Source organism: Mustela putorius, unplaced genomic scaffold (genome assembly GCF_011764305.1).
Source record: "Mustela putorius furo isolate JIRA1106 unplaced genomic scaffold, ASM1176430v1.1 tig00003845_pilon_pilon_pilon, whole genome shotgun sequence".
NCBI classification, from domain to species: Eukaryota; Metazoa; Chordata; class Mammalia; order Carnivora; family Mustelidae; genus Mustela; species Mustela putorius.
The window spans coordinates 92,223,005-92,236,608 of NW_025421998.1; the positions used below are offsets into that span (position 1 = coordinate 92,223,005).

Consider the following 13,604-nt stretch of genomic DNA (forward strand, 5'->3'; position numbering starts at 1 on the left):
AAAGGTCAAGCAAAGCTTTATTTCATGCCAAGCATCGAGAAACAAACTGACCAGCCAGGGCTGTCTCTTGCAAAGAGGTGACCTCTCTCTCCTTCACAGTCAAGGCTTTTAAGGGCAAAGGCCATGTGGTTGGGCCTGGCCACGCACAGGTGACCAGTGAGATTGTAACAGAGAAAGCTGCACAGTCCTGCTAGGTCACACATAAGTGACCAATTGAATTACAGTTTACCCTATAGTAGATATTTGAACTAGCCTGTCACCTTGGTCAGAGTTGGCGCCCAAAGGGCGGGGCCCATACTCCTTTGTAGCTAGGGAGACAGTATGCGCCCCCACCGATTGGATACCTCCACCTGGCCTGACCCATGCCTGTATTTGGGCTTTGTTACCTGGGACTGGTTTCTGGAACTTGTTTTTAAGTAAGTTCCCTGAAGGGGGCGGGAGCAGGGGCAGTAAGGAGCAGCTGCTCTGGCTAAATATTAGGCCCTTACATTTCATTAGTATGGAATTTAGAGAAGTGTGTTAAAATATCTTATTGCCAATATTTCTTAGGTTATGAATTGTGTTTACCATCATTTTTGCTTTATTTCCATGCTGTGTTGTTTGACCCATAAAATTCTTGATGGCTAGATCTTCTTTGTGGTGATTATCATTTGAAGGTGACTTTTTGTGCTGTTACTGCATTTTACCTTGAATTTAGTTTTGTCTGACTTATTGTAGACTGTTTTCTCTTTATTTCTACATCGTAGTTTTTTTCATCATTTACCTTCAACCTCTTTGATTTTATTTTAGCTCTTTTTCTTATAGATAGTGTTTAATTTCTTTATTGGCCTCATCTGAGTCCTTTCTCTTTTAACAAATGATTTTATTTTTTTACAGTTGTAATAATTATATAATTGATCTTTGTCATTTTATTTTTTATCCTGTTACTTATCTCTTTTGTTTTCATTGTTCTGCTATTTTCTGTGCTTATTTTTTGAAAAGTATACAGTCTGTAGATTCGGTAGTAAGCAGTTTTTATTTAATCTTCTCAGCTACTCTGCATAGGAAATATAAGTATTATTTCCTTTGTGTGGTTAAGAAACTTGAGGTAGGTTAAATAGCTTGGTCACGTCTGTGCAACTAGTAAGTTGTGGAGCCAGATTTTCGCCACAAGGGTTCACCTAACTTCAAAGTATATGCTTCTTGCTTTCCCACGTTGCCTATCTCTAAAACCTTTAGTTTCTTATATGTTTTAAAAAGTGTTAGTGATGTGATCCACATTTTGCAAGATATTATTAATAATAATAGTTCTTGGGGTGCCTGCATGGCTCAGATGATCTCCAGGTCTTGGGGTCGAGTCTCATATCAGGCTTCCAACTCATTGGGGAGCCTGTAACTCCCTCTCCCTTATCCCTCTCTCTCTGTCTTTCCCCCTGCTTGTGCTCTCTCTGTCTCTCTCTCAAATGAACAAATACAGTCTTTAAAAAAAAAAAATAGCTCTTGTTCATTTAGCAGAAACCTGTACTCTGTATTGAATGCATTGTTTCTGTGTCTCACATAGCATTTACCATTCGGGGGACAGTACCCTGATTGGGTTTAGTGTGCTTTACCTACTGTGTAGTCTGATCCTCCAACAGTCACGTGAAGTAGGTAGTGATCTTCCATTTAATAGATGAGGAAACTACGGTTCAAAAGGTGAAGTGATTTGCCCAAGGCCACATAATTTTTAAATGGCTGAGCCATGATTTAAGGTCAGCATTTAAAGGCAGGACTGTGGAGTTCCATTGTAGGCAGTCTGTCTGCTATGTTATATGCCATTCATTTTTACTTAACTAAGCAAAATTGATTAGTAATGAGTGTGGTACAGTCTTGTAAAAGCTTTGTCATATCTTATATACCAGAACGTATTTCTCTTTCTCTCTCTTTCTTAATAGTCCTGCCAGGGTTAATACAGGTGCTCCTTGACTCCTTGGTAGGAAATCATCAGTAAGAAGTTTGATTTCACTTGCTGGTATCTATGACTTCTCTTTATGTTTTATTTGAAATATGAGTATGGTATTTTTTTCTTTAGGAGGTGAGAAGTCATCCTTAGCTTTAAATGCTTGTGTCTGTGTGAGAAGGAATTGCGTCTTGTGGCTCTTTTCTTAACTTTGTAATATTCTTCCACTGTTCAACCTCTTGACTTTTTATTATTTTTCTTGAAGTTTAGTTTCCCTGTGCCTTTCATATATTTCCACCCCCTACACATACCCAGTTTTCATGCTAAGAAGTACTGAAGCACATCTTAGAAATTTTCTTCTACTTATTACATGTAAAGTCAAGTAACTTGGTGTGATGGCTGAGTCAGCATATGGCTTGCTCAGATTATTAGATCAGGCTTCTTGGTGTTTTATACCTCATGGACCTCAAGTACATTGTTTGTGATTTTCCCAGTATATTTTCCTTTTGGTGGGTTTTGCTGATAACTTGGTTTCCTGTCACCTGGTTGAGGTGACAAACATAGCAATGAAATTAATCTCATTGTATTAATTTTTGCTTATCCCTTGATAATTACCTTGCCTACGTTTTTTGGTTATAAGTAATTAGGTGGAACCTAAACAGGCTGCAGGAAGCCAGGTGTCTGTACAGGGTGACGGTGTTGTGCAGTCGAAGTCAGAAAGCTTGTGTCTGAGTCCTGGATCCACCACTTATTAGTGGTGTGATTTGGGGGCATGTCATGTAACCTCTGACAGATTTAGCTTCCTTGTTTGTAAGTGGGGGCAGTCATGCCAGTGTCATTGGCATGGTATTAACATGGTAATTTAAACATGATAATGAATATAACCTGTAGAATATCAGGTAGATTCTTTGTAGACACTCAGTAGAAAGTGAGACATCTGCTTGTTGTTATCCTGGAGATCACAGCAATAATTAATAAACCTGTGGATGGTCAAGTACACAAGATACCCAAAGCACTAGGAAGTCTTGTATGTATAATTTTGTTAATTTAGTTAGGATTAAGAAAAATTAAATACAGAGGTAATAGGAAACATTGGCATATATGCTAAATTTGTTACACTCTAATTTCCTACTCACGCCATGTACTAAGCTGGGTATTGAGGATACAAAGTGAAGTAAATCACAGTAGCCCCACCCTCAAGAAGCTTATCCTTTAGTAAATAAATATGGAAACAATGTGTTTATTAAAAGTGATTGGTGGGCGCCTGGGTGGCTCAGTGGGTTAGGCCGCTGCCTTCGGCTCAGGTCATGATCTCGGGGTCCTGGGATCGAGTCCCACATTGGGCTCTCTGCTCAGAGGGGGCCTGCTTTCCTCTCTCTCTCTCTGCCTGCCTCTCTGTCTACTTGTGATTTCTCTCTGTCAGATGGATAAATAAAATCTTTAAAAAAAAAAAAAAGTGATTGGCAGGGCACCTGGGTGGCTCACTTCCTTAAAGGTCTGCCTTGGCTCAGGTCATGATCTCAGGGTGTTGGGATCGAGCCCCACAGCCGTCTCTGGCTTTCCCTCTGCCTGCCACTCCCCTTGCTTGTATGTGCACACTCTCTGTCAAATAAGTAAGTAAAATCTTAAAAAAAAAAGTGATATTGACAATCTTGTGTTTCTCTAGGCTGCCAAACTTTTTGATGAAGAAGGAAGGAAAAAATTCTTTACACAGGATATGAATAATATTCTTCTGGAGTAAGTAATTCTCTTCTTTAACTAAAAAGCCTAGAAGTTATTTATACTTTAATTCATTTAAACATACAGTTGGTTACAGCTTTACAGGTTGAATATTACTTTAGATTTAAATGTGGTTTTTTTTTTTGTCACTTTGTATGAAAATGTCTTTCTGGAACAGCTCTGAGTATTCTTATTAAATTGGTATAATTTTCCTTCTATTTTCATTCAGATTTGAGAAGAATAATTCCATTGGCATCTAGCAAAATTATTTCATACAAACATTTTTAACCAAATGGAAAGTATGGTTTAATGAAGAAATTCTGGTTGTGAGGTAGGAGAGAGGCAGTGTGGAGAAAACAAAAGGAAGAATGGAAAGGGGAGGCTGAAGGCTAAAATAGGATACAGATTATTTAAATTAGTGAGTTTTTCCTCTTACCTGGTATTTGATGCTAAGGAAGCTGCAGGTTCTAAGATTGTGGTCCCCTAAGCTGTTCTCGTAAACCTATTGGCTTTTAAATTTTGACCATTGGTTTTAGAAGTGGAGTGTATAATTGGCTGCAGGCAGAACTGGGTAAAAAAGGCAATCCTGGAGAAAGCAACAGATTTTACTCCTCTCACGTAAAAATAATGTGTGCCTGCTCTTGGTGGTTTGATAGTATTATATACAAAGAAACAAGCAGTGTTTCCAATACTGTGTGTTGAGTCCTGTCTTTTAAATGTGTGTTGGGGGTAGTTTCTCATAAGACACAAAGAATGATTAATTGGTTTGCTTTCATAACTATTTTCTTTTTTGTTTGTTTTTTCCCTCTCCCTTTTGATTATTGTTTGAATTAAGTGCAATCTCTCTTTCTCCAGAATACTTAAAAAATCTTTTTGGTCCCCTGGAGACCCATGAAATATTTAACGTAGTATGCTACTGGTTTGGTGACAGAGGAATTTCTTATTCCTATTCTTTATTTTAGCCAGAGATTTTCAGATTGATTCTCTCTGCCTGGAAGCAAGGCAAATGCTTCCTGCCTGCGCCAGCTCCTTTTACACCCCAGATTCAATAAACAGTGTAACCAGAGCTGTCCCAGATTCCCTAATCAGGAATCTGACTGGCTGCTTTTTCTTTCTACCGGGAGAGCCCCAAGTTTACTGGATCAGGTCCTTTTCCTATGATTAAGACAGTGCTTTTTTATTTTACTCTTCTGTAAGAGGGACTGACTTTTGTCCCCTGAGAGAAAGAAAGGACCATCCTTGGGACATAACATCTCAGATAAGCAGAATATCAGCATTCCACTAACAGGCTTCTTTCTTTCTTTTTCTTCTTCTTTCTTCTTTCTTCTTCTTCTTCTTTTCAGTAATCTCCACACCCTACAAGAGTGTTGAACTCATGACCCTCAAATCAAGAGTCACCTGCTCTACTGACTGAGCTGGCCAGTTGCCCCTCCTGCCCTCTAAAAACTGTTTTTATTTTAAAAATTTACTTTATTTATTTTAAAGTAGGCTCCATGCCCAGTGTGAGGCTTGGACTCATGACCCTGAGATCAAGAGTTGGATGTTCTTCCAACTGAGCCAGCCAGGCATCCCTCTGCCCCAGCAGACTTCCCTTAATCTTCCCTATGTCTATCTTAAATCCTTGAGTTTTGTTAGAGCCCATCTATTTTTTATTTCACAGAGTGTGCCTCCAGTACTATAAAGCTGTAGTGTTCAGAGTTTAATGTTTTCCATTTTAATCACTTATCTATGCCCTTAGCCTCCGTTTCCACTTTCCTAAACAAATATTCCTTGTTTCTCTAGACTGAGAGCCCACGGTACATGATTATTTTGGGAAGTAAATTCTTAAAGAAATTATCCAGGTGTATTGGCTCTGCCTCACCACTGCCTCATTATGCTGGGCAGAAAGGGGTGAATTTGTTGGAATAGGAACACTTTCTCTTTTTGCTTAATTGATTTTGACTTGGATCAGCAAATATACAATTTGCCAGCTTAACCTCTTTTCCCTGTTTCCTCCTTTATCTCATGCATACATTGCTAATAAAATCTTGATACTCTTTGCCCATGATCCCAATCCAACCTGAGTTGTGTTCAACAGATACTCTTAAGTTGTTTAGGGTTAGGAGGAATTTACTTCTCTCTTGTGTGTTATCAATCAACAGGGTTTTGAATTCTTGCTATAAAATAAGAACTATTTTGGATTTTGTATTTAGATTACTGCTCCCTAAGTCCTCAGTTACTGATTTTCAGTGGTTCTGTTATGTGGACAGTGTTGGTAAGATATATGGAACACTAGAGGAATAATTCAGGAAATTAAGTATTCACTTGGAGATAGTTGGCTTTTCTTTTGCTAGTATTTTTAAAATGATTGAATGAGATATATATTCTGGGTTTCTTTTTAAGACTTTATATATTTATTTGAGAGACAAGGCATGAGTGGGACTGGGAGGACAGAGGAAGAGGGAGAAGCAGACTCCCCACTGAGCAGGGAGCCTGACTTGGGGCTGTAGCCCAGGATTCCGAGATCATGACCTGAGCCAAAGGCAGACAATCAACTGATCACCCAGGAGCCCCTATATTCTGTTTTTTAAAAAGAGGGAGAAGGGTGCCTGGTTGGCTCAGTTGGTAGAGCATGTGACTTGATCTCAGTGTCATGAGTTCAGGCCCCACGTTGGGTGTAGAGCGTACTTAAAAAAATAATAATAAAAAGAGGGTTGATAGGATAGGAAGATAGTCATATATCAACTGTGGGGAAATGACTGTTTCTGGAATTCTGTGTGAAAATACAAATAAGACTAAGTATTCCTGAGCCAGAAGAATATTGTTTATAAAGTTGACCATTGCTTGAGCTAAGGATTCCTATGTTTCATTTCTTGGAGGCTTCTTCAGAGGCAAGTGAGAGCCTTGTAAAGAGAGAGATATAAAAGTGGGTTTCAGGGGCGCCTGGGTGGCTCAGTGGGTTAAAGCCTCTGCCTTCGGCTCAGGTCATGATCCCAGGATTCTGGGATCGAGCCCCGCATTGGGCTCTCTGCTCAGCAGGGAGCTTGCTTCCTCCTCTCTCTGCCTGCTTCTCTGCCTTCTTGTGATCTCTGTCTGTCAAATAAATAAATAAAATCTTTTAAAAAAAAAAAGTGGGTTTCAGGGTGCCTGGGTAGCTCAGTGGGTTAAGGCCTCTGCCCTTGGCTCAGGTCATGGTCCCAGGGTTCTGGGATCGAGCCCCGCATTGGGCTCTCTGCTCAGCGGAGAGCCTGCTTCTTCCTCTCTCTCTGCCTGTTTCTCTGCCTACTTGTGATCTCTGTCTGTCAAATAAATAAATAAAATATTTTTTTTAAAAAAGTGGGTTTCACATACCCGTTTGTGGGTTACTCAAAACCCAATGTTTGTCCTCTAATGCATTGTCAGCAGATGGTCCCAGTATATTTTTATCTGTTTAGAACGTGTAGCGATCCATGTGTTCATAATTTATTATTAGAGGTTTGAGACCCATCCGTCATAACTTCCATGCATGGATATTTGCTTTGGGGATAGACTTCACTTAAAGAAGTGAAAGAACCTGGTAGATAGAAGGAGACAGGCTCAGGGAAAGTTTGTTGCTTTAGGGGAACCTTTATTTTTTTGAAATGTGAAAATTACTGAAATTCAAACTTTTCATTACCATGTGTTTTAGGTACTTCTTAGACCTTAGAAGATTGGAATTCTTAGTGAGAAAAAAAAAAGTTAAATGTGTGAGGGATGTGTGCTAAAAATATAACTGCTCTCAGGTAGGAATTTGTATATATTTGTGATAGACCAATGTTTTGGTAACCTTCAGGGATAATATGTTTCTCTAATTTTTACCTGGTATTGGCATAGGAGCAGGGAGTCAGCTCTTTGTGTTTTTGAGTTTCCCCTCTCTTTGGAAACCACCGATTTTTATAAGTGTATATTGAGTCACTCTGTTCTTACTTGGAATCTCTTATTACTTGGAGTTTCTATTTTATTTTCAGCCTTAATTAATCTTTAATTATGTCCAAGCCTAGAAAGCCTCCTACCCAGAGTCTAGACTTTTAATAAAGATTCCTCCTTTAATGTTATTTAAACCAAATGTTTATACACAGAATTCATGACCGTAGTGATTGTATCCCATATGATCCTCTGCATTTGACCTTCTGGTTCTTATAGATTCTAAACATGTTTCCATTCATCTATGTGTTTGACTTCTCTAATACCAAGAATTTTTATTGCCAGTGCTAAGAGCATAGTTCTCCACATTTTGTTGTTTCTGAAATTGCAGTGTATATTGTAAGTGATGGATATACTTGATATGGGAGGGCTTCTTTCCTTCCCCAGATGCTGTTAATTGACTCTTTGGATTCATCTTATATTTGTGAAAATTATTTATTAAATATATCTGCACCTTCTCCTATAAAAGAATGGGATGATTTGGACATAGTTTTTGCCAAGAGCCCCAGTTTGGTCTTGGCCTTCCAATCAATATGCGTTCCTACCTTCCTACAATAGCAGCTGCCAGATAGATACAGTGTCTTTCATCTTAGTAGAAACCTCAGTTATTGATTAGTAGACTTGTCCTGCTGAGAATATATATGGTGGCTGTTAAAACTCTTCTCCTTTTCTTATTTTTTATTTTTTAATAACTATTACATTAAATATCCATTTAACAATTTATTTTTGGTCTAAAAAACTAATTTACAAATGGAAACAGGAAATGAAGAATTGGAATAAATTGAACAAACTACTAAATATCTAGCTTATGCAGTGCAGGCATAAAGGAGGAGACAAAGATGGATGAAAAACAGTCTGTATATGTATCCCGAAGGGTTTCACCTCTTCCAAATCTGAAATTTTTTTAAACACCTGTAAGGAAAAAATACTCTAAATTCATCAAAACTGTGTAACTCTCTAGCGTAGCAATTGCAGTGAGGGAGAGAGGATATGAATATCTATCTGAGGGAATAGCTTTTGGTTAATTGAGTTCCTGTGCTTTATCCCAAAATGTAGACTTTACCCCTGTTCATAAAAAAATTATTCACCCGTTTATTGTTGTATAAATTCTTTCTATATTTTCTCCTTGAAAAATACTGTTTAGGAAATCATGGAAAGATAAAACGAGGGAAGAGTTACTGCCTTTGCCTCCTTGCTTGTGTCAGTACCTGAAGGAAGCTCTGTACTATTTATTTGTCATTGTTTTTGTTCAGCATCGAGTTACAGCTACAGGAACTAGGCCCTGTCATCCGTAGTGGTGTCTACTCCCATCTTGAAGCTTTTGTGCCATGCAATAAAGAAACACTGGTAAAACGTCTAAAGAAGTTACATCTCAACGTCCAGGTAAGACAAGGAATAATAATATCCATATCTCAAGTTTTATAACCTATAAAGAGACTGGTTTCTTTTGGGGGCTTTTGTCTGTTAGGTGCTTTATAGTCTTATTGTACATATGGAATAACTATAGGAGTTGTCAAAGGCATATTGGATCTCTTGAAAAAACTTACATTTTTTAACAGTTGATAAGTCTAGATGAGAATGTTTTCTAAGACATAGATTCTTGGACTGGTAAAATAACTTCAGTTCCACAGCTGATACAGTTTTGCCCTCAAGAAATATATGACAGATTTAGAACTCCGTTTTTTCATTACTGAGCTGGATCTATGCAGATATGTTCACACCTACTTTACACAAACCAATGGAAAGAATCCCAGGGTAAACTTAGAGATTTTTTGGTGTAATCATCCATGTTTTGCTTAGAGTCTCCTCCCCTACAACCTCACTAGGTAATTGTCTAAGTTTGAATGCTTCCAGTGGTCAGAAACATATTTCATTGTAATATCAGAAAATTCTTCCATGCACTGAGACAAATCCAGGTGCTTTCTACCCCATTGGTCCTAATTCTACCTTTGAGTCTATTCATAAATATAATTGTCACCTTCACAACTTTCATGTTTTTGAAAGCTTGTATTGTGTCCCCTTCTTCACTTCATGTAAAATGGTTTTTAGTATCTTCATTGCCCTGATTACACTTCCCTTAATGATTTATTTGATTATATATTTTAAAAATATTTATAACTTGCAAGTAAAGGAAAAGAACTTAAATGTAATTTAAGACCAAAAATGACATTTTTTCTATTAATAAAGGTATTTCATGGAATTAAAAATACAGCCAGGAAGGGATGGGAACTAATAATTTAGATTAACTCTTATTTCTCTCTACGTATCTCCCCATGTCTCATTTTTATCCTTGTAAGTCATCTGAAAATAAGATTACTTTTTTTTTTTTTTTAAGATTTTATTTACTTAACTGACAGAGAGAGAACACAAATAGGCAGAACAGCAGGCAGAAGGAGAGGGAGAGGGGGAAGCAGCCTCCCTGGGCCTGATCCCAGGACCCATGGGATCTTGATCTGAGCTGAAGGCAGAAACTTAACTGACAGAGCCATCCAGGTGCCCCTGAAAATAAGATTACTTTAGTCTCAAGGTTTTATATTACAGAAAAGCCACACACAGAGACTGACTTAGCCCTCTCATCCCAATCCAAGTTCTTGGGTCAGAAAATCTGATTATACTATCTTGGGTCAACCAAAACTTTTCTGGCCAGAGGTTGGGAGTCACATAGCACAACATGGCTGTCTAAGGCCCCCCATGGCTCTAATGGGAGAATGAATGTGGTGCCCTGGACCACTTGTAATGTGATCTGAGAGACATAGAACTGTTTATTATAAGTATTATATAACTGTTAATAAAACAGCCTGACTCTTGGTTTTGGCTCATTTCATGATCTCAGTGTTTTGAGATTGAGCCCTTCATCAGGCTCTGAGCTGGGCATGGAACCTGGTCAGGATTCTCTCTCCCTTTCCCTCTGCCCCTCCCCAACTCCCCATATGCATGCGTGTGTGTGCTCTCTCTTTAAAAAAAAAAAAAAAATCTTCTGAATTGGGAAATCTTTCTCAGTTTAAAGCAGAGAAATAAACAAATGAAATGTACTTGAGATCACATATTTTGTGTCTGTGCCTGGCTCCTTCAGACACTGGCAGTTGGAGCTAACTGCCATACATTCACATGACAGAGTGGGTACCAGTAAAAAAATATCTAGAGGCAGGAGAACATTATCAGATGTTTTCTAAGGAACATATCAGATTTGATATTTGATGTTATTTAGTATTCCTCTTGGCTGTAAAAGAAGACATTTATCTTAGCCCTTGCTTTTCTTCATATGGTTTTAGCATGTGTACTTTTACTCCCTAAGTACCATATTGTTTGATTTTATATATTTTTGAGCTTCGTATAAATGGAGTCACACTGTCTCCATACTTTTCTTCTGCGACTGACTTTTTTTACACTGAACATTATGCACCTCAGATTTATCTGTGTCTTTACATGTGGTGAACTCCCATTTTTGGAGTACATTTGCTGTACAGTGTGTTTGGTGTTCCATTCTATAAATACATCCTAATTAATTTATTCATGTTACTGTTGATGGATATTTGGGTTGTTCCAGATAGTCTCAACTACATAATTAAGAAGTGATCACCTAGGATCCATGATACTGGATGTTTCACATTTTTTTTAATGGAATTTTTATAGCAAACAGTGTCATATTGCTGTTATATTTATTAATTGGTATGTATGAAAATAGTAAGAGTCTTCCAGTTTCCTCTTTGGCCTTGACCTTGCATTTTTGCTTGCAGCATAAGTCATATTTAGTAACAATTTTAAATGAAAGAACAGGATGCCAGCATCCTGTTTGTAGTCTCCCAGATCGAATCCTATGTTCCAGTGTTGCAAAGCAATATTTCCACTTATGGTACTGCTTCCTCTTCATAATAGTGATCAACCAGTAGTAGTCTGCATATAGATTTTGATCTGTATTTAATCTTAAAGTGTCCATATAATTTATTGGCTGGGGCATTTTTAAGACTGTAAAGGAATAAATTGTGTGTCAACTAAATTCAAATAAATCTTAAGAAAAAAATGTCAGGAACACTTAATTATGCTGGGGGTACCAAGCAAAAACTGGGATTCTCGTTGGCGGTCTGGGAAGTATGGTCATCCTAATTTTTTATCCGGTGTGCATTATGAAAGGTCAGTGTGGTAGGAGAAGCATCCACATTTAAATATGTTTACATTAAAAAAATGGGTTTTCATTTCAAATCCATAATCAGTGTCTTTTGTGGATCTGCTTTAATTCTCGTAAATGTGTTTTAAAAAAACTTTTAGTATACTTTCTCCTCAGGATGATCGTTTAAGAGAACCTCTGCAAAAACTGAAACTGGCTGTTAGCAACGTGATGCCTGAACAGCTATTTAAATACCAGGAGGACTGCCAAGCTCGTAGTCAAGCTAAGTGTGCCAAGTATGTACCTCTTCTGTTTGGAGCGGCTTTTGCATTTGAGAAATATTTTTAGCTCTGAAGGATTGGTCCTACGTAGATGTTACCACCAAGTAGAAATCCACATGTACCACTGAAGTGGTGTAATTGAGTGTTTTCTAAATGACACAACACTCCCCCATTCAATTGCTTTTGTGTTAAAAGCAAAAGGTCTCTTGATTTAGTGTATGGGAGTGATCAAAGCAAGAGCTGGCACTGGTCACTCATTTCACACATCAGCCAATTTGGCTGAAGTTGGACACAAATATTTTCTGAACTGAAATATAAGTATTCATGGCCTTATGTTACAGTTTGAAAACCTTATATACCAAATCACCTTATAACACATTTCAAAGTATTACATATAAGGTAGATGTCCCCTTCACTTTCCCCTTTGAGTTAATATTCAGTTAAGCAGTTTATTAAGTGTTTCTGGAGCATATCATAGGCACTGTTGGGCTAAAACTCCGCCTCCCAGGACACCTGGGTGGCTCAGTTGGTTAAGTGTCTGCCTTCAGCCCAGGTGGTGATCCCAGGGTCCTGAGAGTGAGTCCTGAGTCGTCTCCTTGCTTTGTGGGGAGCCTGCGTTTCCCTCTGCCTGCTGCTTCCCCTGCTTATATGACTCTCTCTCTCTGACAAATAAATAAAATCTTAAAAAAAAAACAAAAACTCTGCTTCATAAAATCTTTTTCATTTTTAGGTTGCAAACAGATGAAGAACGAGAAAAAAATGGATCCGAGGAAGATGATGATGAGAAACCAGGGAAACGTGTCATAGGACCAAGAAAGAAATTCCACTGGAATGACACCATCAGGTAAAATTTAACCAAAGCCTTCACTTTTAACCAAATAGATAATGCAGAACTAAGGTTTCTAATAAAAAAGAATATATAGTAAATGAAAGAGTAGATTGGAAACAACCAAAGATTAGTCTGTAGGAAAAATTCATTCAAAGGAAGATTGATTTGATCCTAATATTCTTAGAGTGCTCTCACTTTTATTTTCATATCCTACTTTTTATAAGCTAATCTTCTAATAATTAAGTCATACTGGTTTCAGAAGGTGAAGTACTCCATATACTTGTTTAATCAGTCATCTTTTTTACCAGTATTTCTGTACCCAAGTAGAGGGTTTGGCTACAGGACTATCCCTTTCAATCTTTGGTGCCTAGATGAAAGGTATCAAAGGAAATTGTTTCATATTGGGGATTTGGCTGTAGTTGCAATGAGTGATGTGTATTGGAAATTATTTATCTTCATGTCATCTGAATTCTTGAGATAATAGTCTTTATTATTGCTGTCAGATTTATGTGCTTTTAAAAAAATCTGTTTCAAGCTTAATTTTCCACAATTTTGCAGTCAGATTTATATATAAATATATATTTTTAATCTGTTTAGAACTTTGTTATGTAACCTTGTTGAGATCAAATTGGGATGCTATGAGTTAGAGCCAAATAAAAGCCAGTCCGCTGAGGATTATCTTAAATCCTTTATGGAGACAGAGGTGAAACCATTGTGGCCTAAGGGCTGGATGCAGGCAAGGTAAGAAATATGACATCCTAGATTTTACTTTACTTTTCTTATTATTGCTATTATTAACGATACATATATACGTATATACACCCACACACA

At 37.7% G+C, this 13,604-nt stretch overlaps 1 protein-coding gene across 4 annotated transcripts in view; it reads left to right on the top strand.

Moving 5' to 3' along the window:
• UBN2 (ubinuclein 2) overlaps positions 1–13,604 on the top strand; it is an 85,971-nt gene that overhangs the window by 44,062 nt on the left and 28,305 nt on the right. For 3 of the 4 annotated variants that reach the window (XM_045063034.1, XM_045063031.1, XM_045063032.1), the window contains exons 7-11: positions 3,585–3,655; positions 8,812–8,941; positions 11,841–11,959; positions 12,675–12,788; positions 13,371–13,514. In XM_045063034.1, the coding sequence (XP_044918969.1) occupies positions 3,585–3,655; positions 8,812–8,941; positions 11,841–11,959; positions 12,675–12,788; positions 13,371–13,514 (578 nt within the window). The remainder of the gene's footprint in view (positions 1–3,584; positions 3,656–8,811; positions 8,942–11,840; positions 11,960–12,674; positions 12,789–13,370; positions 13,515–13,604) is intronic. The other variant, XM_045063033.1, reaches the window with a different exon arrangement.